This window comes from Poecile atricapillus, chromosome 7, assembly GCF_030490865.1.
Source record: "Poecile atricapillus isolate bPoeAtr1 chromosome 7, bPoeAtr1.hap1, whole genome shotgun sequence".
In the NCBI taxonomy this organism is placed as follows: domain Eukaryota; kingdom Metazoa; phylum Chordata; class Aves; order Passeriformes; family Paridae; genus Poecile; species Poecile atricapillus.
Genome location: NC_081255.1, coordinates 9164769 through 9191982, shown reverse-complemented (window position 1 = coordinate 9191982; position 27214 = coordinate 9164769). Strand labels below are relative to the sequence as shown.

The window sequence follows — 27214 nt, the reverse complement described above, 5'->3', positions numbered from 1 at the left end:
GCCACTTCCATGTCAGAGGGCAGAGCTGCTGGCACCAGCTCAGGCTCTGGGATGTGAGAGGAGAGGCAACAGCCTGCAGAGATGTCCAACAAGCAGAGGCACCAAAAGACAGCTCCTCTGCAGAGGCGATTCCAAAGACGTGGCCCAGAGCATGCCACAGCTCCACTGCTCATAAAGCAGAGGAAAAGCTGGAAGGGGAGAGCTTCCTGCCATGCCAATGGGGCTAAATAACCCAAAGGGGCACCTAAATGGCCTCACATCTCCAGAGCAGCAAGCTTCCCACAGCACGAGAGTCTCAGAGGGCTCCCTCTGACTCACAAAGCCTCCAAGCACACCTGGAGGAAGAGAGAGAAGTCCACACCACTCCAGGCTGGGTCAAATAAGCCTGGACACGTGGGGATTTCACACTCTTGGGCTAAAAGCACCTGGGAGGAAATCATGCAGCCCTGGGAAGCAGAGACCAGGAGATGCATCTTCTGCTGTGAGCTACAGAGAGGTGCAAAAGTAACGTCATCCAGGAGCCAGACAGCAGGGACAGGAGGGCACAGCTTCAAGGGACAGCTTCAAGGGACAGCTTCATGGTTCCCACTTCTGCTGCCCCCTCCCAGACAGGCAGCTTCATCCCTGTCCCCATTTCCTCATTCCCACCCTCAAGCCAGTTCCCCATTTCTCTTCAAAGACCTCTCTTCCTCCAGCCCTTCCAGGCATCTTCAGACATTCCCAGACCTTGACCATCCTTTTGGCAGAGCTGGGACTGCAGGACCAGCCTTGAGCACCCCAGGTTCAGGCACTGACCCACGAATCCCAGGGGAGGTTGGCAGCAGCTGGCAGGGCAGAGGATGAGACAGCTGGGAGGAAATTGTCCTCCCTCACCCCTGCCCAACATCTCCCCCCCTGTACCACAGCTCCTCTGGTCCCTCTGCATCACTGTGAGGCATCAGCTGAGGGATGTGCTGTCCCTGGGCAAGGGCTGAGTCTGTTCTGGTGCTTCCCAACCCTTTACAGGGTCACAAAGCATCACCAGGAGCCCTGCCAGCACCAGCTCCTCTCACTGCAGGGTCAGGTGGCCTCTCTCAAGGCTCCTAGGAGCCCTCCAGGAAATATCCCGTGGAGAACCAAATTAGATGTCAAAGAGCAGAAGGATCTGAGCCCAGATCTGGGAAGGAGCAAAGCGTTATAAAAACACTCATCAGAAGGCGGTGAGAAATCAGATGTAGGTCACTTAAACCCCGGCCCTGAGGAAAGGGGTGCAGCCCACAGGGTAAAGCCCAGCTGGGTGGGAGGAAGCCAGCAGAATTTTTTTGAGGAAAAGCTGCTCAGTTTGTTAATTTGACAACATCCTCCAGGCTGAGCTTTTCCTTTGCTTGGGATAAGAGATCCGGACATAGTGCTCGATCCCGCTCAGTGGGTGCTGCTCTGCCTCTCCTTCCAGCCCCACAGAATGTGGGATGTGATGCTCAGATTTTGGGTACAGACCACCCAGCCCTGACAGGAGTTTTCCCAGGCAGAGCACAAGCAGGTTGGGCAGTAAGGAGCCCGGGGAGTGGCACTGTGGGGCTGCCCTGGGCAAGGGGCAGTCTGATGTGAGTCTCTTTTTAATACATTCTCAGGGTTGTGGGGTGGTTTTCTGGCTGCTGTTTGACAGCCTGTTGCACACACCCAACTTCCACCTCCAAAACCAATTGGTTTTTGGCCACTTTGTCTCAATGGGATCTTGAGTCCTAAGAGAAACTTCCTTTTGAAGCCAGCCTCCTAGAGCTCTTGGGGCATTTGCAGGATGTTCCACTTTTATACCACAATCTTTAAAGAGCTGAAATTTCTGTGTGCCAGGTCTGCCCTTTTCCCTTTACAAAAGGATGTGAGGCAGTGGATAGGACCCCCTGTGCAAATTAAACTCTCAGCAGTCCTTGTGTTTATTTGTAACTGTGGAAAAAAAGCCCTTTTTCGCTCTCAGGAATTAGAGAGTGGCTGCATGCACCAGCTGAGCTCACAAAATGTTTTGATTACCCTTGTCCTGCGTATTTTGGATGTGCTACCGAGCAGGTTAACTGATGGGTTGACCTCCTGAGATCTTCCAATAATGTTGCAAATGTTTCTTGAGAGGAGCACAGCATTGCTGTGGACGAAAGAGAAGCATTTATTGGTTTTGATGGCTTACATGTGTGAGTTTTCACTTGGAAATTACAGGATGGGATAGGTTGGTGTGGGAATTCCAAGCACAGAAAGCTCACAAAATCTTGTAAATACAAGCTTGGATATAGACATGGACACAGAGTTTGATTCGAGACCTTGGAGAAAACTTCCAGATTTAGAATCATAAATAAGAATGTGAGTTTAAATAGGAGGACATTAAGTTAAGTTGTAAGAAATTTTAAAGTTAAGATGTAGAAGTAATTATAAAAGTAATAAGAAGTTCAAGGTATGACAAGCAGTTTTGTGTGTCATTATATGATTGGTTAAGGAAGTCCATACTGTGGCAGAGAGATATAAAACAAAATAATTAGTTATTAGTGTGAGAGTAGAAACATTCCTCTGTGGCATTAATTTATTGACTAAACAACCTTTAAAAGACCTTGTGACCTGTAGTCTTGGGACCACTAACTAAAAACATCCAGTAGATAAAGTGAAGATGTACTTACTCCTTCACGAAACTGTAGAAAAAAAATAATAAATCATACTTTAAAATATCTTTAAGTAGTCCCAGAGAGTAATGTCTCTCACAAAATCCCAGTAGGTTGGCTCCTAATGGGATGCTGAGTGGGTAATTGTGGCAGTCCTGAATCCATCCCTGGAGACACCCAGAGCCAGCATCTCCTTGTCCATTGCCCTGGAGGTCGCGTTGTCCGGCTCTGCGCAGCGCTGACTGCCAGGTGACTCGATTCTCCCCTTATTCCCAGCTCCAGCTTACCCTGGAAAGATCCTTGGGAGAGCTGTGGGGAGATTTACAGCCTGGCTGGGCGGCTGCTCACAGTTCAGAGTTTACACAAAGCTGGGCACGGTCCCAGCGCTGGGCGCTGGCTCAGGCCGTGCTCGCGGAGCCACCGTGCTGACATTTCCCACTGTCACACACAGCTCCTCACGCCAAATCCCGGAGGAAAAATCCAACCCAAATCCAATCTCCAGTGCTGGGGAGAAGGGGATTTAAATCTTCCCCTCTGCAAACGTGACGCAGAGAGGCTGTCCCAGGGATTTGATCAATTTTCCTGAATTCCTGGAGAATTCCAGGGATCCTTGCACAAAGAGGATCCCAGGCTTCCACTGCGAGAAAAGCAAAGTGAGAGAAGCAAGGGAGACTCCCCAGACTGTGCCAGCTCAAGACAAGGATTCATTTGCAGCCTGGGATGGTATTATAGTATATATATATATATATATATATATATATATATATAAAACACATATATTTATATACACACATAATGTAATGTAATATAATATATAAAATATAACATAATATAATATCAATAATGTAATGTAATCTAATAATGTAATATAATGTAATGTAATAGAATAGAATTTCAATATAATATACATTCAATATATTAGAATATAATATACATGCAATATATTATTTATTTATATTTATATTATATTTATCAATATTATATAATATAATTTATAGATTATATATATTAATCTATTATTTATTATATGCTATATAGTATATCTTATATAGCATATAGTATATTATATTTCTATCTATCTATCTATCTATCTATCTATCCATCTATCCACACAATATATAGTATATTTTGGCACAGAAAGACTTTTATTTCTTTTTTTCCCTACCCAGGCTTTCAAAAAGCTCCATTATTTGTTCCTTCACCCTATCAGTAATGGATTTTCATCTTGTACCTCACTGGGTTTTCGGAGCTGCTGGCTTCTCACCATCCCAGCCCCTTCCCAAGCACATTTATCTCTACTCCCCTCCTGGGAAACCTTCTCTTTCCTGACAAGTGGGAGCTGCAAATGCCACAGCACCACCTGCCTGCAGCACAGAAATGGTCCTTGTGAAATTATGGTTTAGGCTTTGTTACTTTAATTAGCTTTGTTACTTTAGTTAAGTATAGCTAACAGCTAGCCTAATAATTTCTGGGAGGAAAATAATTTTACCAATGTAAACTCCTGTGTGTTGGAGTCAGAGGCACAGAGAGTGTGCCCTTACCTTATTAACCAAGGGCTGTTCCTGTGCTACTCATTCCTAACAAGACAAGGCCAACCCTGCTTTTTTTCTTTTTCAAGCTTTGTTTTTTGGATGACCTTGATAATATCCCAGGAAAAACAGGCACAGGCAGCATCACACAGCATCAAATAAACTGTTAGGACTCATTGAAATAGTAACATTTGAGTGCATAAGAGTTTTGGAGGCGTTTTTCACATTGCTCAGTCGTCTCTTGAAAGATTTTGGATGTGTTTGTATTTTTTGGCCAGGAAAAATATTTGTTTTTTCCCTTCTCTTAACAATTCCCTCCAGTTGTTTTTGTTTTTAGGGTTTTGTTTTGTTTTGAAGGAGGAAAGGTGAACAAAAAAAACCACAGAGAGAAACCAGCATTATTATTCAGCATCTCCTCCCCGTTAGTTTCAATAAAACCATGCAACAAAATTCACTTTAGGCAAGGGAAGGAGAGCACCCCTCCTGCCACCATTAGTGGCCTACAATGTGGTTTTTAAAATTAGGAAAATCGTAAGTTTGCTGATTTTTCTGTTCCATCCTTGATAACCGTTCTTATTGTAATAAACAGCATCGCAGCCTGGGCTCCAAGGCCAATAAATGTTGATGGGAAATGTTTTGTTTTGTAACAGCAGCTGCAGCCAGCAGAGCACATGAGAACATTTATTTTTATTTTTTTCCAGGAACGTTGGAAGATGCTATTTTTAACCGTTCTCCCCCATATTCCTGGTGCTTGGATACGAGATGCAGCAGTTGGAACACGCTGCAGCAACATGGAATGTTTAAAACATGGAATGTTTAACTCCATCTGTGCCAGGGGCAGAGGATGTGCAGGAGCCCCAGGCTGCTGGAATGACCATGCCCATTGTAGACCAAATTCTTCACTGTCCATCCATCCACAGCTTCACAGCACCCCACACCAAAGCCCCCATCATCATCAGGACATGACATGACACTCTGTGTGCCCCAAAATCACACATTTTGGTGCTGGATCTGGGCCAGCAGTGGGGGAAGAGCAGGGTTTGGTTGTGCTGAGTGCTGCAGACACCCAGAGAAGGACATGAGAGCTTGGGCACAGAAGGAGGTGTCCACTGAGGATGGTCACCAGGTGGGTGAGAGTTGCCCAGGTGTCACCCAGTGTATCCCCATCATTTGTTGGCATCCCTCTGCCTCACTGGAAGGGTCCTTTCCTTGGAACAGGGAGGAGACCTCATGCCCACCATCTTCTCTTGTCTGCTTTGGGATGGTAAAGCCCTGATCAGCCTCATGGCTTCCACTCCTTAGTGCAGGACTGATCCACCAAAAAAATAAAACCCCACACCTGGCAAGGCTGGAGAGGCCCCAACAGAAGGCTCCAGGTTGGTCTAAGAGCTCCCAACACAGGCAGCAGAGACACCGCAAAGCCAACAGCATCAGCACAGACAGAAGTGGCATTTAAGTGCATGGCTGGTTAAAATTATGTTCCTCAGTGTCCACCAAAAATAAGTTCTTAACAGGCATGGAGCTAAGTGGAGTCACCCAGAGTTACGATTTCCTTTCAGCAGATATTTCATCCTTCACATGGCCACTTTCACTTGGGCCATGATTAAAACAATAAACCCTGGGGAAGCCACCCTGAAGGAGGAGCAGCTGCTTATCCTCCACCAGCTGTGATGGGAGCCATTCCTCGCTGAAAAAAGGGAGGTGAAATCAGAGACAGATTATTACAGTTTATTATTCCAAGATGCCATGTTTGGGCAGCAAGCTGCCCTTGGTAAAGTGAGGTTGGACACAGTTTCCCCCCAGAGCTGCAGACTGAGGAGGGAGAAGTCACCTTCTGGTGTAGGAGATGAGGCAGTGCTGCATCACCTCTGGCCTATTGTGACAGGCAAGCCATTGTGTTGGAAGGATTCTCCCATTTACCTCTGAAAAGTCTTCTTGGACATCTGCATTCCATCAGTGAAACCCCACCTTTGACAAATGGTTTGCAAAGGGGAAGGAAGGGAAAAAAAATAATAAAAAAAGAAAAGGAAGTATCACACATTGCCAAAATAAGCGTTCACCATGACTCCCAGCCTGGATTGCTGTGCTTTTGGGCAGCCCATTCTCCTGGGGTTCTGCTCTTCCCACCCTGATTTTCAGTCTGGATAGCACTGGGAGTCATCATGGCCTTAAAAGAGCCGGGTGACAGGCATGGAGCAGGGACACGGGCTGTCCTTGAATTTGCAAAGCTGTTTTGTCAGTGCACACAATTCCTTTAAAGATCCATCCCCTGGGCTGCCCCAAGGCTCACTGTGCAGTCATAGGAGACACCTAGAACTGGCCCACAACAGAGAAAACAGCCCAGGTCCTGCCAAGCTCAGGATGTGGAGCATCCTGCTCCGACGCCTCATTGGGGCACAGACATCACTGAAATAAAACAGTTTTCTTGGAGGGTTTTTTCCAAAAGCTCAACACGTTCCACTTCAGCAAGGCTGGAAAATCTATTGTGTCAGCTCTTCTGCCATGCCTGTGCATATTTGCATTTTCCCTGCAGTGTTTTTAGAGATTTCCAGTCCTCGGCCTGATTTGGGACAAAGTCAAATATGTAAATCTTGGAAGCTGCCACAGGAAGAGAAACTCAATTTTTCAACCAGCTTTAGATACAGCTTTCGGCCACAGCAACAAATCTTCTGCCAGCCTGGGGAGCTGTACTAGCCTCTCAGATAAGGACTTAAAACATGGTCCAGAAGGTCTTTGTCCTGCAGCCAGTTTGGGGAGGTGCTGCTGTCCCACCCCTCCAAGGATGGGCTGAGGATTCCCGAGAGATGCTGGTGGGAGGCAACAGCAGGAGGGGGCACGTGGCAGAATTCCCTGGCTCCTTGTCCCACACAGCCCTCACAAGCCAGATGAGCAGAGCTCAGCTCTCCTCCAGGATATCCCAGTCCCCTGAGGGTCCTGTGTCTCCAGGACTCATTCCCAGAGTGGGATGGACCTGGCTCATCTCCTGCTTGAACATGTTGGTTTGAGCAGCTCTTGCCAGGCAGGACAGCTCCCACCTGAGCTCGTCCTCTGGGGAGGGAGAAACCCCCACATCCTTGGGGAAGCTCAGCACCCCCTCTGCTCCCTGGGGAGAGCACTCATCTCCTTCACACAGCAGCTTTTTGGGCAAGTGGCACCGAGCCAATCATCTGAAATGTGCTGCTTGGTGATGTCCCAGGATGGGTTTATGGCCTGGCTAATTTTAGCAGCACCCACTTGAAAGGAGGGCTCCACCTGGCCCTGCTCTGAAACCACCTCTGGGCTGTGAGACAACATCTGGCACGGCTTGGACAGGCAGAAGCAGGAAGCAAAGGAAAACAGTGTCTGTCCAGGCCTGCTGAGGGGCTGCAGCCAGACAGCAAAATTTGGCCAAGAGGCTGGAAAGAGTAACTCTGATCTTAAAAAAAGGCTTTTTTTTAAAAAAAAAAGCATGACACACCACAAGGTGCTGGTTGCCATTTATCATCCTACAGCACACTTCCCTGCTGTGACACAGAGCTGTGGGGACTGGCAGTGATCAAATAAGAGATTTTTAGGCTTCAGGCACTAGCTTGAGCCTGTGTGAAATAAAGTCACACAACTCTCTCACTCTGGCCTGAGAAATCCGAAGGAGGAATCCCAACAGTCCTTGGAGAAGGAAAACAACCTTTGCAGGTGTTGTTTGTTCCTTGTTTGCTTGTCAGAAACGGCCCAGGGGTGTTGTTCCAACTGCCCAGTGATGGTGATGGGTTGGTTTCATGAGCAATGAGAGTTTTACCTTCTCAGACCTGCTCAGAGCTGTCTAGAAAAGAAGATCTGGAAGAATAAAACTGGAGAGCCTGTGTGGTCACTTTGCTGTTCCCAATACAGTGTGACACAGAGATGTCAATCCCCTGCCCCACCAAAGCCACTTGAGCTTTATCTTCACAGCTGGAGACCTTGGGGCCCCATCCCTGCAGTGCCCTCCAAGCTGTGGGCTGGGGGACTGCAGGGAAGGACAGGGCACAACCATCTCCCAGCCCCACCTTGGAAGGGGCCACTCCTCTCAGAACCAGCTCCTGTCACAATGAGGGTGCTGCCACAAACCTTTGGGTCCCCCAACTTCAGGGCTGAGGGTGGCGAAATAATTAGGAGCTGGAATGATGGAGCTGCCCAAAAAAGAAACACTTGAATGAGAAATAAAAATAGGGATGATGCCCAGAAACCAAAAGCAGAATAGAGTCAAACTCCAAAGACCAGGAACAAGGAAGATGCAACAATATATACCCTTGGGGTAGAACAATCTAGAAACAAAACCTTATAGGGAACACAAGTTACCAAAAAGGGAGCAGAACTTGGATTAATTAACATCACAACTCCAAAGACCTTTGGGAGGAAATCTCAGGCTCACCCTGAGTGGATAAATGCTTCCCAGGGCTTCAAGTCTGGTTGTTTCAAGGGAGAAACTGTCTGATTCTGAATTTTAACCTTGTTCAGTCTTGCAAACATTTGGCTCTTAGATGATGCCCTGGTCTTGCCATACTTTTCCCACCCAGGGCACTCTGATCCCAGCAACTCCAGAAATGTCCTCTTGGCCCATAGCAAGGGCATGGAGAAAGGCTTGGAAACATCCCACAGTCTTCTCCAGCCCCCTAAAAATGATGGCTGGCCTGTCTGCCTTCCCTCCCAGAGACCTTTTTTTTTTTTGCAAGACCCAATTGTCATACAGGTCCTCCTGGCTTGTGAAGGGAGCTCCCCACTCCTTCTGTTCTCCTGAATTTTGCTGCTTCATGTGATTTCATCACACCTGATGAAGGCAGAGACCCAGAACAACCCACCCATGCCACAGCTGGCTGAATTGCACAAAGTCAGAGGTGTTCCAGGCAGCTGAGGGGCAGAAAAACAACTGGTGGGAAAGCTGGAAAAGACACAAAGGTGAGCGCAGGAGCAGTGCTGAGCCCCAAATCCAGGCTGCAGAGACCCAAACAGGCTGCTGGACATTGTCCCTGCTCACCTGGGATCTCACTGAGGGGGCAGGAAGGGGAAGGGTGAGCAGTAAAGCAAACCTTCAGGCACGGAGACACTTTGATGTCTTCACTGAGGGGTGAGCAGGAGATGTGGCTTTCCTGTGAAGCAGGAGCCCAAGTCCATTAGGTGTCTGCTGCCATGGTGGGAACACCACAGGCCTGCAGTGCCTGCTCAGGAGACACCTGGAGGCTGCCACACCCTGCTGGGGCCACAGTTCTTGGAGATCCTGCTGGGAAATCCAAGCCAAACTGAGAGCTGGAGCCACCAGGTGAGGAGTGCCTGGAGGAGATGGACACCTGCCCAAAGCAAAACCTGCCCAGAGGAGCTGCCTGCAGGTCTGGATGGACATCCAAGGCTTGTTTCAACTCACTCCAAACCACTCCAATTTCAAAAATCAGCTTGGAAGCGATGCTATTTACAAGCCTACTTCTTTTGGCAACCAAGAAATAATAAGCAAGAGGGTGCTATTATTATTATTATTATTATTATTATTATTATTATTATTACTATTATTTCAGCTTCAGAGGAGGGAATAATCAGCTTTCCAAGGAATGCAGGCTTGGCTGACTGCTGAGGGCCTTGCAGAGATTCCCATCTCCCCTCAATAGGGTCTCTCTGGGGACTGCCCTGCTGAAATTTAACTGCCCAGGGAGGGTCAGAAGGCAGATCAGCAGGGAAACAGGATGCCAACCCAGACACAGCCTAGATTCCCAAAAGCTGGCTCGAATCTGAATTAATCATTTAGTGACCAAGAAGGGAAGCTGCAGAAGCCCCCCAGCATCTCCCCCCACCCAACTGCAGCTCCCAGCAGAGACCCAAGCACTGGAGCACAGCTCACCAACTCCAGCCTAGCCCAACATCTCCAGGAGACAAAACCAGCACCACTCCCACCCCTACTTTAACAGCCTTCACTAATTAGCCCTGATGACCCTCTGAGCTCCTTCTGCCTTGCTTTGCAGTGGAGGGATTTCCCTGCTGAGCCCAGCTCTGTTCCCCTGTGATGGGGATTATAAAGTGATGGGACTCAACCCTTTCCCTCTCTCATTTGTTGCTTTCCCTCCTCTCCTCCTTCCCTGCTGGTCCCCCATCCCCAGCAGCCACAGGGGGATGTCCATCCCTCCCTCACCTCCCTTCTCTGAAGGGAGACCCCTCTGTTCCCCTTCTCAGCCCCACCTGGTGTCTCACCAGCCCAGCGGGGTGTAGGGAGCTATGGATGAAGCCATGGGAGCATCTCCACTATTCCTGAGCACCATCTCTCCCAGGAGAAGGCTTTGTGGATGTTTCCTGCCTTACCCTGCTGCTGAACTTGCAGCTGCCTGACCCCAAGCCCAGCTCCACGGGTTCCTGCTCCCTCCTGCAAGGCTCCAGAGAGTTCCCAGCCCCAGCCAATGCTGTGGGACACCTCAGGGCAGCAACACGTGACACAGATGTGGCAGCTTACAGAAAGGACTTGGGGAGTCTCTTCCCCCTTTTTATTGAAAATGATCGTTTCTATTCTAGTGCAAACACTGTACATTTTACATCACAAAGCAAGAGATCATTTACAGGACACAATTCTGTCTGGAAATCCCGTGGCTTCACGCGTCAGGCTCCGACAGCCTCGTCAATCATCCATCCCTGTCATGCAGAAAATTCCCACTTTGAGGGAACCAGTCACTCATTTCTCTGTTGAGAAAGGGGGAGCCTGAGAAAACGGTGCTTGTACAGAGTAGGCAGGAGGAAAACGCCTTAAGACACATTTCCTCCCCTGAATGGTACCCAAACTTTAATGATAACCGTGGTAACCATGGCAACTTCCCAGAGCTACAACTGAGAATCTACTGAAACCCTGGAGAACTCCACTCTCTGAGGATAAAGCCCTTGATTTGCACATATATTTACATGGTTTAATAAAATACAGATTAAACATAGGCAATTCTAAAATTTCACTTTGGCTTGATGGACAAGAAGTCGCTGTCTTTTGGCCGAGGTCATCAGCAGCTAAGAAACAAACACTGAAAGCTGTCTGTTCATCCAGCTGGACTCTGGTTACTAAATCCACATAAAAAAAGCAATATTGGGTCACCAAAGGGGATGTAAAGGTTTTATCTGAACTGACAAGTGCCCAGTCAGCTGTGCTGGCACCCCTGACCAAGCAGCCCGACCCAAGGCAAGATCCAGCTCAAACTGGAGGTGCAGAAGCTTCCACAGCCTTCCTGCAGGAGCAGCCCCATGCCAGACAATCCAAATAAAGTGAGGAGGCTGAGAAAGGGCTGGCACAGGCATTTGTGAACCCCTTCATGTGAAAATCACAGCGTGGGGATGGAGATCTCAGTCCACAGCTGGGCAACGAGGCACCAGGAGCTTCATGCTCCCTGAAGTGCCCCTTGGAAACCTCAGAAAGTGGTGTCCCTACACAGCAAACAACAGCAAAAGCTGCTCAGGGTGGTTTTTCTACTGCAGAAAAGCTGAGCAAAGACTGGGGGAAAGCCCCAGACCAGCGAGACACTGAAGGGAAGAGCTGAAACTCCAGGGTGGAGGCTGGGGAATTCATCACTGCTGGGATGGTGGTGGCTCGTGGAGGAGGGCAGCAAGGCAAGGAGAGTGGAGAGCAGCAGCTTAAGGTACTCAACAAGCAGCTCAGCCTCTGAGTGGTGTTACTCAAAGGCACTGGGTCCTTTCTGACCACATTCCTCGATAGTTTGTGTGTTTGTGTAGGCATGGGAAGCAGGAGTGAGTTTCCAAGTGCAGCCTGAGATTTCCAACGTGATCACTTGGCTCTGCACACTGTGCAGGACAGAAATATTTTGGTTTACACACGTTAGGTTCTCCAGACTGCAGGTGGCCAAAAAAAAGTGATCAAACAGAACATGATGGATTTCTTTAAGTAAAGTACTCACCCTGCCTCCCTCTCCCTGGTGTTCTGCCTGTGACTTTCAGCTTTTTGTCCTGATCACAACTGGGTGTTTTTTACCCTTTAAAAATACCCACACAGGGAGAAAAAAAAAATAAATCCAGCAGCAGTGCATACAATCACAGGCACAACTTACTCCAGTTTGGATTTGGGGCTTTTTTCCCTTGTGCTAGCTTAAATATTTTGGCTGGATTTCCATTCATCCTCTGCCAGTTTCATTTTCACCTACACTTAAAAGAGATTTATTCCTCATTTCCTGCAACATGCTGTTTTAGACTATCAAAGCCCACTGTCAGACATCTACATATGCTCAGGCTGTCTCTGCAGCAATCACCAGGATGGAGATCTAAGCCACTCTACCAGAAGCATTTCTCATGACTGAGCTTCATTCTCCTCCCATCAAGGTCCAGCCTGGACCATGGAGTAGCTCTGCTGCCTTCAGTGGGGCTATTCCATGGCAAAGTCCATCTCAGCTTGGTCACAAGTGCTGTTTGTCATAAATCAACCCCCTCCTCCCCCAAAATGTGAGAGGCAGGCAATGAGAAAGATCCTAATTTCCTCAGGATGCTTGTGGGGAAGAAATGCCTTTTGGGCTGCATCTCCTCTACTCTTTGTGGAGATGGATAAATTAGGTCCTAATCAGGTCTCCAGAGCCCAGAGGGAGGAAAACAGGCAGGGAAAATGGCTGAGGTTACAGGAGAAGCCTTACTGGGCAGTGTTATGGGATCTTTGGTGGGATGCTCCCTGCTGACACATCACTTGTGCTCACTCAGAGAGATTTTATTTTTTTTCCCTGGGGATATCCCTGCATGTTCCCAAGAGCCACATGAAGCAGTCTGACTGCAGAGGAGATCCTTGCTGTGTTCTGTGGAGCTGCCCATGGGGAAAATCTGCAAAAGAGTGTGGCTCCCTCCAGCACCGCTTCTTTGGGCTTTCTCATGGGAGGGCATGAGCATTTTCATCCTTTCCCAGTGCTGCCCAAGGCTGCGGGGAAGAGCTCTGACAAGGCTGTGGCTGGAATTTCAATGCACAGCTCCACCTGGATGCAGCACAAACATCCTGAACGTTTTCAATGGATTTTATTTTGTTTAATAAAAAACACCAACCAAGCTTGCATGTATTTATATATATAAATATATACAGTATATATAAAACAAATGCATCTGGACAACGCCTTTCCCTGTGGCACAAACTGTAAGGCATAGAAAGGAGTGTCCTGACAGTCCTGTTCTTGAACTACAGAGAGATCCCCCTGCTACACTCCCCCTGCTCACACACCCACGTTGGCTTTTCTCTCTTCTTTGGCTTTTCCAGGCAGCAGTGCTGGGAATACTCAACAAAACAATGGAGCTCTGCAGAGCCCAAGGAGCTTTTCCAGGCAACTCAGACAGCAGGAATCCATCTTGTTGCATTAAATGGGCTTCTCACAGACTGATAGGAATGTGCTGCCTCTGTGGCACAGGGGACTGGAGGGATTGGGTGGATATCATGGGAATTGGTGACCAAACAAATTCTTCTTCTAGGGTGAGCTGGGGCAGCGGGGAGATGAGCAAGCTTTGCATCTCAGCATGTGGTGGTGGGACTTGTCCATGGGCTGAGATTGGCAGAGGTTTCTTTTTGCAGTCCCGTACAAAAATGGAAACCAGCAAGGGTGAGACTGTCCTTTACTGAAGAAGCTCGTAGTATATTGAGCAGAAGCAATAAACCCGACGATAACAAGAAAAAAAACAAAACGGTGGCATTATCCCAAAAAGGAAGGAGGAACCTCATCACTCACAGGTTCTGTTTGCTCCCCGTGTTCAGTTCTGGGTGAGGGTTGGCTTTTTTCTTAATTCTTCTTTTTTTTTCTCTTTTCTTTTTATTGTTTTTTTTTGTTGTTGTTCTCTTTTTCTTTCTTTCTTTTTTTTTATTTTTCATTTTTCCTTTCAGCACAGACAAGCCGCAAAAGCAGGACGGGTGCTGTTGTGTCTTCTCCTTCTGTAAAAGCAGCTGCCTGCAGTTGTTAATTGACTGTGGGCACCTGATTCCTCTGTAAACTATATTCCTTTGCCTTCAGTCTCAGGTTGGCAATACTGTTGGCCATGTTCATGCCCTGCGCTGGGCTGGTGTTGGTACACGTGGCAGAGTAGGTGGCCATGGCACTGAGGGATGGAAAGACAAACATCACATCAGACATGACCTCCAAACCACAGCAGAAATCACCAGAAGAGCCTAAACCCTGGTTTTTTTCCACACCTGTGGGGTGCACTCCTGCTGTCAGCAGGGAGTTCCCACTGCCCTTTATTTAACACCCCTTTATTTAATGTTTTTCCCCTGCAGCTCCCTCACCCAGTGCCAAAGCTGCTTGAAGTCAACAGGAAAAATTTCCACCTCCTGTTTTCTAACCCAAAAAAGGTTTGCAATGAGGTCAGCCTGCCAGTTAGACCATTGTCCTTAAAAGTATTCCCACTGGAAGCAATGTCTTTTTGATGAGACCAATTGCTGGTTTTACAGCCTGTGAAATCACGTCACTTCTGAAACACATGTTACATTAAAGAAACGCTCTGGGAAAAAACCGTCTCAACAATTGTGATGTTTTCTGGTTTCAGCCGTTTGGAATGAGAATTTCCACATTTTTTTCTCCCCCCTCAAAACTTCAGCTGATTATAAAGAGCATGTCCTAAAGGCTGAAGGAAAAAACCCAAAACATAAACCACTTTTTCTCCCTTCAAACCGTGACTTTATTCATGAAAAACATCACTTCTGACAGCAGAGGCTGAACAAAGATCTCCAAATCCTGCAAAGCTGCTCTCCAGACCACTGGAAAACTTGTTTAATCCATGTGGCCCATGGGTTTCTGTGAAAAGCAGCTCCCTCCACTGCCAACTCCCCAAAACCCAGCAAAATATTTGACCTGCTGCATTTCCTTACAGGTCAAAATCACCACATGAACGAGAGGTGCCCATTTAAGAGAGAGTGTTCAGGAGGAAACCCCAAATGCTGTGTTGGAGGCCAGCTCAGCTCTGCTGCTGACCTTTTCCATCTGCCTGCTCGGGTGGCTCACAGCTGAGGCTCTGGAAAATGCTCTGCACCATCCACAGACCAAAAAAAACCAAGAAGGGTTGGGTTTTTTGCCTTTTTCTGTATTTTTTTTCTTTTAATAAAAAATAAAAATCCTTCCAGCATTGACCTCCACAACTGGAAATGCCTTTGCAACAGCAAATGTCCCTGCAGGGACATGGGCACCTGCTGCACAGATCCAGGCTGGAGCTGTGCCTGCTCACCCCGAGGTTCTGCTGGCATTTCTGACCTCCCAGGAGTTCATTTGCCACCCAGTGCTGTGTGAATCCTCAGTCTGCAGGAGATCCAGAGCAGGGAATATCTGTGTTTCATCAGCATCCAGAGCATGTGGAGGTGTATTTCTGAATATCTGTGTTTCACCAGCACCCAGAACATGTGGAGATGTGTTTCTGGAGCTCTCCTCACCCCTAGGTCAGCAGCAATGGGAGAAGTCAAGTGCTGCCTGCCTTCCCAAAGCCCCACATGATGTAAAGGTGGTGGCTACTTAAACCCTCAGGCCCATCTGTTTCCACAGGGTGCATCTCTCCCATGTTTTTGAGCTGGAATAAATTTGGAGACCTTCAAGGGCAGTTTTCAGTCAGGGGTGTAAACTGTCCCCATCCAAAACCAGGTTTCTGGCCAAGTCTGGGCTAAAACTCCTGGGAGCCTCTGGCTCTCAGCTCCCCAGAGGTGTGGGGAAGATGATTTCACTTACTGATGCCACGTGAAATCCCTGCTAAACTAAAAATCTTCAGAAGTGCTTTCTTTCAGCAAGTTATTCCACAGGAAGGCTGTGTCCAAACACCAGAATATCTTGAGGATTGCTCCAGAGACTCTCCAGGCTCTAATAAGGGTTGAAGTCACCCTGTTGCCCCCTCCCTCCACCCCATTCAGGCAGAGAAAAATCTCCTTCTTCCACTCAGCTGTCTGCTTTCATGAAACACAGAGGAGCATCGTGTTTCTGAGACCTAAAATCCTTCTTTCAAATAAGGTTTTCAGTGGCCCGTGGAGTCAAAGGTTGCTGGAGTGGAAGTGTGGGCTGCCAGTCTTGTTTTTCTAGGAACCTATGCTAAAAAATGCCTAAGAAAAACATTTTTTCAACTTCAAAAAAAAATAATAGCATCTACTTGGCTCTCTGTGCCACAGAGATCTGCAAATAGCTTCGGCTGACCTGTGGCTGAATGTATTTGGAGAATAAACACAAGGATTGAAAACTTTTCCTGGATCTAAGAGTAAAACCAGCCCTGGGCACGCAGCTCCAGGAGTGGCTGTTAATCAGGGGCTGGTACAGCACTGCTGGGAAGATGGGGAGGGGGCAGAGGGCCATGCAAACACTCCACATGGATGGAGGGTTTCAGTATTATTTCACCAAGGGTCCAACATTTTAATGACCTTACTCACTGCAAAGCTTTCATGAGGCTGCGACAGCCCGGCCCTTTCAGATGAATGGAGTTGCCAAGAGTTTATCAGTAGGATTAGGAAACCTGGGGAGCATGGAGTGCCTGAGGAGCCTGTGCACCCCACAGAGTGGAAAGCAGCTGCTCTGCTCCTCTTCCAGTGGGAGGGTGGCACTCCAGCCTGTTCTAATGTGTGAGCTGCAAATGTCTTTGCTGAAACATCTTGGCTTCAGGTAAGGGGAAGATGCATCGTGGATAGGCACAGCCTGGACCTGAGGGGCTGAAAACCCGTCCCTGAGGCTGTCCCTTCTGTCCTGTTCTCATCAGCACATCCCAGGGGCTGCAAGTGACCTCAGACAGCCCTTCCCAGGGTCTTCTCCGAGCAGAGATTATGAAGCCCCTGGGTAAAGAACATCTTGGGAGGGATGAGCTCTATTCCAAAGTGTGAGAGGCAGAAATGAGCATTCAGCAGGGATCTGGAACCAGTGCAATCTCACTTGGGTGGGGAAGGAACTCACTTCCCTTCCCTGATCTCACCTCTGAGACTGCTGTACCAGGGAACTCTTCACAGGGAGAAAGCCTGAACCCCAAAAAGAGGGATTTTGACAGAGAGCAGTCCTCAGAAAAAAATCCAAAGGATAAGGACCATTTCTAAAACGAAGCTGGTGGCCACCAACAGCATCCTTTTCCATGTCTGCAGTGGGTGGATCTATGACTCTTCTGGAGATACAGGGTGGATGAGGAGGACCCCACAGAACTGAAGCAACAGGAAGAGCACATGTTTGCAGCTCCTACTGTGCAAACACTGCTGGGAGCAAAAAGAGGGTCAAGGTGGCCAGGTGAGAGAGGTTCTGTGCATGCTGTGGCTCCTGGAAGGCAGTGGGAAACTGGCAGTGACCAGGCCAGATGAACAGGAAGAAATCCAGCCAAAGGCTTCATGGTCCTGACCAACAATGAAGCCACTGTGCTAAAAACCATCTGCCAACCTACTTTTTAACTGCCTGTGAGCCAGCTGGCTCCCAGAAACCAACACATCCTGTGGATCTTGAGTCCACACCCAGCTCCTGCAGAGCCAGGAACGGCACAGAGAGGACAGGGAGGCCTGTGATGTGCACGGACATCCCAGATCCTCTGATCCCAGATCCTCTGAGACCGGGCTTGCCACATCCGTGGCTCCTTTCCTGTCATCCCTTGAGCAGCACTGACCACGGGAGGTGGACACTGAACACCAGTCTGTCACCTGGCCCTTAATGCAGGTGTGGCATTCACACACACGCCTGTGCTCAGGCAATGGAAACTGCTCACCTGAATAGAAACTGAGAGCACTGCTCCACATGGATGAAGTGAGTTCCCAGCTTTTCCTGGCACCCCAGGCAGTGAGTGCCACAGGACAGCCACGGAACTCCCTCTTCTGGCCACTGTGTGGTGGCTGAGCCTCCCCGAGTGCTCTGACCTCCTCTCCCCTGGATGTGTGTCCCACAGAAAGGTTTCCTCCTTGCTATAAACTAGGGAAAACCTTCTGCTTCCATGTATTTCTACCTGAGCCTCTCTGGAAATTTCCCGAATTGCAGAGAGAGACCCCCATTAAAAACAACAATGCCGAGCTGGGACCACACTGCAAAACCAGCAATGAGATGGGGTGGGAAGAGCTGAGGAAAGCCAGTGTGATGGTCAGACTGCTGTGTGCTGCAGCTGTCCCGTGTGGGTCCATCAGAGCTGGCCGAGGGTCACTTTTGGGATGGCCCAGCGGGGTTACTCGCTCACCTGTAGGGCGAGGCGGTCCCCCAGGAGAGATAGTCAGTGGGTCTCGGAGCGGGGCGAGGTACGATGGGCTGCTCCACGGCCGTCACGTCCCCTGAGTAGGATTTGAGCAGAGAGGCGTTCTTGCTGGCCAGCATGGCCCTCTCGTTCCGGCGGAACTTGGCTCTCCGGTTCTGGAACCACACCTGGAGCGGGGAGAGCACAGAGCCACCAACCCTCACAGCCGGCTCTGCTGTGGCACCCGCCCCATCCCCTGTGCCCTGCAGGCTCTGTGGAAGCTGGCTGCTTCCCAGGGAACCCTAAGGATGAGATAACCCTCGTGCCTGCTCTGGCTGAGGGACACGGGTGTCCTGTGTGGATGGCAGCGAGGCCTGGTGGTGCTGTACAACCCACCCCGTTCCACCACCTGCTTTGGCCCTCAGAAGGTGCAGTCCTGCAAGCTGAGAGCTCAAGACAACATGAGCCTGCTTTGGCCCTCAGAAGGTGCAGGCCTTCCAGCTGAGAGCTCAAGACTACATGAGCAGCCTGAGCATCCAACATCTGTGCCTTGAACGAGCCGTACGGACACATCTGACCGGGCAGGCGGCAGATGGGGCCTGGCACTCTCCCTCAAGGCATGGTGCTGCAGTGAGCCAGGAGCTTGGTGACCCTCGTGTGCCACACAGGCCTCAAGGATTTCTGCTGCCTCGCTGGAGTGGCCTGATGATCCCCCAGGGGAGGGGGAAGCTGTGGGATTACCTGAACTCTGGCTTCAGTGAGGTTGACTCTGCGTGCAAGGTCTTCCCGTACGAAGGCATCGGGGTAGTGTGTCCTCTCAAACACCCTCTCTAGTGCCTGCAGCTGGCTGCTGTTGAAGGTAGTCCTGTTCCTCCTCTGCTTTCTCTTCTTCTTCTCTTCTGAGTTCAGCTGATCATCTAGGAGAGACAATTGGGGAAGTTAAAAGTGAGAAAGCTCCCAGCCCGCGGCCACGGGGTGAACGATCTCCATGGATTCCAGAGGGAAAGGGCTTAGGAAGGGGCTTGCACAATTCCAACTCCACACGTTAACCACACTGTGTTAGTCCCCACATGGAGAGGAGGTGGAAAGGGCAATGATCCCAAGCATTTATTTTTCAATTCCACCACATGAGATTTAAACCAGCTCTCTCAAGCTATCCCAGCTCTCAGCTTCCTTATCTCCAAAAAGCAGCAAAGAAGCCCAAAATGCATCTCCCCACTCCTGACAACCCCAGAAATCTTTTCTGACAGCAAAGAATCAAAAAACCCTGTTCCCTTGGCTTCGAATTTCCAAGGACAGCTCTTACTGGGATGTAATGCAGCTCTCTGGGCATAATGAAATTCCCAGATTCTCAGACACAAGAGCATGTTGGACACTTAGTGAGAGCAGTTGTGCCCTCTGCAGCATCCTCCTTGCCTTGCTGAGCCCAGCAAGGTGTTGAACAATCACCCAGAAGAGCACGTATCACTTTGTACCTGGTTTGCATCTACTCAGAAATTAATCAATGCATCTGGATCTCTCTAGTATGTGTTGGGGTGCCACCAAAAAATCCATGTTACCCTGGGGGGTGGGCACCTGAGCCAATATTCATGTCAGCATCAAAGTGTATCAATCCCTGAATCCATCAAAATTCATCAGAAAAAATCAGATTCTACGTTTGTCAGTGCGCACCTTGGCCCAGGTGACAGTGTCACCACTGAGAGTGCCAGGGCTTGACCTGCTTTGCACAGATGGTGAACGCCCCCTCAACGCTCCCTCCTTTTGCCACGCACGAATATGACAGCTCCCCTTATCCCCCTCTTCTCCAGGGGGTATGGAAGGCACAGGGAAGGGCTGACAAGGAAATTTAAGTCTGCAGTTGTTGTCCTCACCACCTGTTTGTGCTGCTTCCCGCAGCCCATCTGGTACCAGTTACTGCACCTGAACACCTCTGGAGCAAGGCCCATCCATTTGGGAACAAAAGGACATTCCTCTTAAATTAAAGTAGGGTTTTCAAATTCCTCCAGGTTTACAGTGCCTCAATTCTCCTCCAACAGCCTGATGAGCCCCAGAAGGCTTCTCTCCAGCCTGGGGACTCCTGGGTGCAAAAACACACCCTTGGTTTTCCCATATCTGAGAGGAAGTGTTCGGAGTTGTAAAACTGAGCTGGGAAGGGACTGGCAGAGGCAGGAATGTGCAAGAAAAACAAAGGCACGTAGGAATTAAAGCTGGGCCACAGGTGGATCTATCAGCTCAGGTTGGGGGAAGCAGGGCAGTGCAGCAGAGGGACGGGATTTCACTGCTGCTCGTGCAGAACCCCCTGCACACATTTCTCCCTCCTGGGGGGTTTAACACCATCAAAGGGTCCATCCCCTATAAAAAAGGAGAAAAACCCTGCATGTCCCTCTCTTGACTCATCATCAAACCCTTCTCAAAAGGGGTCAGCTATTTCCCCCTGGCCCTGCTGGCGAATTTCGACATGGCTGTGCTGCTGTGCACCACACAACACACAGCAAATGAGCCTCAGGGCACAGGAGTCCCTCCAAATGCCACAAAGATTGCGAGACCAGCTGCTGGAGAGGCCAAAGACAACATGGCCTCCTCTGGAGTTACCCATTTCAAGCTATTTTCTAATCTAAACCCTAAGAACGAATCAATGAAAGCCTTTGGGACCCCTTCAGAGCCCCATGCAGGCCTCTGAAGCCTCAGTTTCTGCCCAGAAGACAACACCTGGCTGGAGAGAACACGAGCCCGTCTGGCTGGATCCTGTGTGACAGCAACACATGAGGAAGGGTGAGCACATCCCTCTGGGGAGCAAGAAGAAGGGCCAAAGTCTTATAAAACACCGGAGAACAAGAATTCCCCCTGCCAAGCACGTTAACACAATTTGCCTGGTTTCCTCCCGGCGTAAAGCGAGACGCCGGTGATTCACAGCTCACCTCATAATTACTGAGCCCAAAAATAGCCGGGCCCAGGGACGGAAAGTGTCCGTGCTGGGTGACTCATGGCTGGGTCACTGCTGGCTAAAGCACCCCCAGACTGGGCTGGCACGGAGCAGGGATGTGAGGCACCCCCTTTTTCCAGGACAGAGCTGCATGGAGGTGACAGCGAAGCACAACAAGGGAGGATTGGAATTTTGGGATCTCTGGAATGGCGCGAGATCCCAAATGTCTGCAGGAGTTGATTGGGTAGAAGGGGGAAGAAAAAAAAAATAATTAACAGGATATTAATCCAGAGCAGCATGGGGATGGAGAATCCTTGTGTCCTGCCTGGTTACAAACTGCTGATGAGGGACTGCACACACCTAAACCCCGGCCTGCCTGCAAATATCACCTTGCTCACTGCGCTCCTCAGCTGCCTCCAGCGTGTCAGCAGGGTGTTTCTTCTTCTCTGACATTATTTCTTTATCAGGAAACAATGCTGAACACTGAAAAATGGTGTTCCTAAACAGTGCTGACAGCACTGGTGACTGGAGTCAGCAGAAACGAAGAGGAAAACAGCTCCAAAGCTTCTTAGGTAGGTCAGAAGTCTTTCGTCAACGCTCTTCTAATCAGAAAAATTGTATTACATGCAGTGTTCTCAAAAGCTGAGCAGCTTGGAAATGTGCCTCGCTGAGAGATTGAAATGTTCTCCTCTCAGGAATCCAATGCTGGAAAATCTGGGAATTTCATTGCCAGACCCCAACCTTCCATGCTGGGCTGGGGGACCGCGTTTCCTGTTTCCACATTTGCGTTTTCCTGTGTTGTTTCTACATTCCCCCATAACATTCAAGTCCTGGTGTCATACACAAGTGCACCAAAGCGTTTTCAAGTGCTCCTAAATGATCCAGCATGAAACATCCTATTCTTTTTCCCTCTTGCAGCGAGGCAGATCCACACTTGCATTAAAAATAAACAAAACACAGTTGAGAACTAAATGCCTATGTAGAAGTTTCAAGATTGGTATTTTTTTTTTTCATCAATACTTGCAACCGCAACATATTTTAGATTTCCAGTTTGCAGGAATGCTTGTGCATACTTGCATTCATTCCAGGTCAGAACAAAAGCTAATTTCCAGATGGGATTTACATTGTGTGGGCAGTTTGGAAAAGTTTTGACCAGTTCTATTAAGCCCAGAACCAGCTATTATAGTTCATTAATTGGATCTGAATCGAAAGTAAACAATTGGATTTAATTAAGGGAGGGACAGAGACACTTAACCACAGTATAATGTATAGTAAGGCAGGAAAGATTTGTCACATCAGTTATAGAAACTGTAAACTGAGAAAGGATTCTGGGAAGAAAATAAGGAATTGCACTCTAATCACCTTCAAAACAAGAAGCTCATGTTTGAGCACAGATTTAAGAACAAGCAAGACTAATGATTTCACAGTGAAAAAATAATAAACTATAACTTAAAAAGGCAACAACTCAAAACTCTTAGAATACAAAAAATGCCACAAACCAGAGAAAGTTTCTTTCAGATCGGCAGAGAAAGAAAGGAAAAGGGAGAACAGAAGGGAAAGGAACGGGGCTTTTTTATTTTTATTTTAAACTCAATTCTCATGAAGCTTGAATAGAAATATTTCTGGGTGTTTCCCCAGCTCTGGACAGGCTCCTCTCCCCAACATCAACCATCCAGTTTATAGCCCATCACACACTCCCAGTCCAGTTTTACTCTGCTTTGCTTTCGATTCATTACATCCCTCCAAAACATCGCAAGGCTTTGTGTGCAGGGCAGCTTTGTCAATAAAGCTGCTTGGCACCATAAAAAAAAAAATAAATCCAAACCCAAAACCCAGACCCAGAAGGTTTAATTGAAGCGAAAACAAGGCTCCAAGCAGAGGAATGGGAGCTTACAAAATCCACGCAGTTTTTATCTGTGACTACAGGTCAGACTATAGAGATTTTTGAACCATCATTTTCCTCTCATTAGACAACACCAGCTGAGCTTTTTTCATAACCTCTGCTGTTTATTTGTTTGTTTTGTTTTTTTTTCTGCACTATCTTAATGTTTAAATTATTTCAATTACACAGAAAATTCAAGTATCCCAAGTTCTAGACTTGTTAAGAGCCCCAGGAACACAGAGAAAAAAAGAACATAACAAACAAACAGATGCTCTATTTCCTTTAAGAGCCATCTCTTGTGATTATCTCGCAGTCAGGTTCAAGTTTTGCACATAAATAATAAGTTGTTCTGTGCATGAGCTCGAAGCTTCAGAAAGACAGCACCAAATTTTTCATACCAACACTGAGTTTTAATATTAAACAGAAAAACATGAATATTTTTAGCGTTACCCACAGGGTTATGGCAGCTCCTCTCCGAAGTGTCTGCAATGTGGAACCTATCAGGGTGATTTTTAGCTGCCTGCACACAAACAATTACAGATCATTACAGAGCTGTGAACGGCTGCTGCATGGATAAAGCCCTGCCCTGGCTCTCCTGTTGCGCTTGGCTCTGCCTGCCAGGACCTGCTGAGGTCCTGGACAGCCACAGCATCACCCATGTGAAGGATGAAACCCTCGTGTGTGGCTTGGGCACAGGGACCTCCCACCTGCACCGTGGCCAAAGGAGACATTCCCAGGTGGGATTCGAGGCACAGCACACTCAGTGGCTCTTGCCACCTGCAATGAGGTCTTGGGGTTGTCACCTTCCAGCTGGAGAGTCTACAGATGCCTCCAAGCTCCTGAAAATAGTTTCCAGCATGCAAACAGTCTTCACCCAAACTCACCAGGCACTGGGCACTTGAGTGCAGAGGCTTTCCCCGTGCTCTGCTCTGCGCTTTTGTGGGTCTGCAGGGATCGGGTCCCATTAAAACCCCAACCTGCCCTGCTCCTGACCCACAGACAGGGCAGCACGAGAAGCCAAGAGCCCTGTGCTAGGGCAGATGTAAGCCAGAACTCCTTTTCAGGGTGCTCTCAGCTCTGGTGCTCTGCCTCTCATCTGGTGGCAACCTGTGGAGCACATGGGCAGTTACGGCAGCTAAGATGTGAGCCCTCCCTAACCGCGTCAGAGTTCTCACTTGCTGGAGCTGACAGAAGAAATTACATTTGCAGGGGGAAAAAAAAAGAGTAATCATGATCCCATGGAAATCCAGAGAGTCTCCCTGGGAAGATTTAACATTAAACGTTAATTATTGGGAGAACAACATTTGCGGGGGCAGAAGTTTACATCCTCCTCCAGAAATTGGTACAAAGCCATGGAAAGTCCCCCTACATCCCACAGACCAGTCTGAGCTCTGCTGCAACAGTTCTGCTTTTTTATTCACTAGGGTTTTCCTTCTGGGCATCCTACAGCTCATAAGGCACATGGCTCAGTCCTGCTCTTCTAACAAGCCTTTCCGACGGGTCTCGGGGTCAGAGCGTTCCCATAATACAATAAGCACTGTATGGATCTCATAAGCTCCAAGGCACAGTATGTTATGTGTTTGGAATTCCTTGTATGCCTTTATACTTTGTTTTACATATTGTAATTTTTATATGCATTACCACATTGATCCTTGGAAAATTAATTTAAAAAAAAAAAACCCGAAAAACCCAAAAAAAACACACCCCAAAAAAACAACACACATAATCAAAAGCAAACACATGTATTTAAAAGCCTGCCAGCGGCAAATCATGTTCTGTGAGACTGCAGTTTGTAACTGACAAAGAGACCAAACCACCAGGCCGTGGCGGAGATCCAGCGGTGTGGATTGAGCAGGCTCGAGAGGGGACGGGATCTGAGGGGGCCAAATTCCCCCCTGTCCCTCTTTAGATCAGCCCCACACCGCAGGACCCGTGACAGAGGAGCAGAAATGAGCAGCAGCAGCAGCCAAACCCCACCACTGTCACACCCCAAATGTCCCAGCACAGCACCGAGCTGCCAGTGCCACCTCCAGACCTTCCTGAGAGCCACTCAGCCCCTCTGTCACCGCTGGCCTCAGCTCTGGATCGGTGCTTGGCACCGTGTGAGCCCTCGGTTTTGCATCAGGGGATGGACATCCAACACCTCTTCCCATCAGCTCCCCTTCCTGTCCTGATGTTTCATCTTAGGAATGGCATTGATTCAGCACAGATCAAACTTCCCACCCTCTGCCCTGCCCCATCGGTATCTTTGCACTCCCAAAGGCGCCTCTCTGGATCCCCTCCCTGCCCCAGCTCATCCCAGAAAAAAACAAACATAATAAAATTTTCTCCTCTCCTGCCCAGCACCCTTTCCCTTCCCTTCTCCACAAACTCAAAAAGCCAAGCTGTGGGACACTGCCCCCTTCCATGCACAAGAGGTGTCTCCAAACCAGCACATCAGCTCCGAGTGTCCTCTTAACTCTCTGAACTCGACCGTGCAATTAACACTTTCCAGGCAGGAGCAGACTGAAGTGTCAGGAAGGCAAATATCCACATCCCCCTGGATACACCCCACAAGCTGCCTCAAAGACAGAGGCAACGAGGACCACTGCAATTAGGACAGCTTACTAATTTATTTTCCACACTCCTATCCCCCTGGAGTGAGCTCCACGTTATGCAAAAGGCACACGGTGCTATTTCCACCTGCTCCCCTGTTGGATTTTCCTTCTCTTCATGTACAGAAGTGATCCCCCAGACCTATAGCTTGCCACGAATCATGAACAGGTAGAAGCCATGAAGTGAAGATCTGGCACTGCATGCCCACCTGAACTCCGGGCAACACCGCTTTTAATATATTTTTTCTTGCCTTTAGAAAAAGGGGCAAAAAATCCTTGTGAACTTTAGCTAGAAAAGCCTTCATGTAAGGAAAATCAGGTATTTTTGCAACAAGATGACTGGTGTAAAAATAAAAAGGGGGTGGGGGAAGAAAAAAAGAAAGGGTTTTTGTCAAGACAGAGAAGAGCTGCTTTGGGGGGGATTTTTTTCCAGCCCATACATCCATTGCAGATGAACCATTTGGCATTTCAGCTGGCTCGCTTCCAGACTTCCAGAGTCTGCAAACGCTCCCCAGCAAGCTCCTCTCACGGGGAAAAGCTGACTCAATCTGAGTGGCTCCATGAATGTCTCTGCACATCCAGGTCCCCAGCGTGCTGCTGAGAAGTGCCATTATCCAACAGCCATCCCAAGCGGATCTGGAAATTCACTTGGACGGCTTTTTTTGGTACGCGGGACCCGCGCAAACAGACCGGCGATGACCAGTGGGATGCACACGCCAGCTGGCTCCTAGGGCAGGCAGGAACACTTCTCCCAATGGATATTTCATCTGTGTATTCCTGGAATATCCAGGACTGCAAACAGCATGGCACAGAACGGCTGTGCCAGGACCACAGGGCGCCACGGCCCGGCGAGAACACGGGAATGAGCTCTCCAAAGGCTGTGCTCCCCTTTCATTAGAATCCAAGAACAAATGTGTTTCAAGGAAATTGGATCATCACCACCCCTTCCTGAGCAAACTGAACTGGAGCCACTGCAAAGCTTCGCTTAGAAATCCATTTTTTCACCGCTAATGGATTTTATGGGTCCCTCTTGATCACAACTGGAAAAACGATGGCATCCAAGGTCCAGAAATAACATAACCTGAGCCTGGCTCTCAGCATCCAGCCCACCTGCTTTTTGCAAGGCCTGAGCATTCCAACCAGGAGCACCCTCCTTGAGTTGGGGATAAAGCACCTGAGCAGTTGCTGCAGGAGGCAAAGGGATCTGAGCATGTTGGGCCATTTCAAACCAACGTTCTCCATCCCAGCTCTGTGAAAACCTGCTCTTCTAAGGAGAAGGGACAAGGAGATGGGATGAGGCTGCTGCTGGTGTCTGGGAGATTTTTGTTGGACACAGGGACATCCAGCAAAACAGGAAGGCAGATGGGACAGACCAGGATGCTCCACGCCCCAGCTCTGCAGGATGCAAAGGGAAAAGCAGGCTCAGACCCACCTCCATCCTTCGCCTCTTCTGGACGGCAAATGCATTTCACATTAGCTGATAAATTGCTTCATCTTATGTTTCTTAGCCTGCTGGAATGATGAATATTTTGGAATGTATTTTGAATGGTTCCTCGCCAGAGTCGAACAATCAT

At 48.6% G+C, this 27214-nt stretch overlaps 1 protein-coding gene across 1 annotated transcript in view; it reads right to left on the bottom strand.

Moving 5' to 3' along the window:
- Positions 1-10661: 10661 nt before the first annotated feature.
- Positions 10662-27214, bottom strand: part of PRRX1 (paired related homeobox 1) — a 38251-nt gene continuing 21698 nt past the window's right edge. Inside the window, exons 2-4 of the mRNA XM_058843312.1 lie at positions 18983-19158; positions 18248-18429; positions 10662-14188 (exon numbers count right to left, since the gene is read on the bottom strand). Of these exons, the coding sequence (XP_058699295.1) occupies positions 14050-14188; positions 18248-18429; positions 18983-19158 (497 nt within the window). The 3' untranslated portion in view covers positions 10662-14049. The remainder of the gene's footprint in view (positions 14189-18247; positions 18430-18982; positions 19159-27214) is intronic.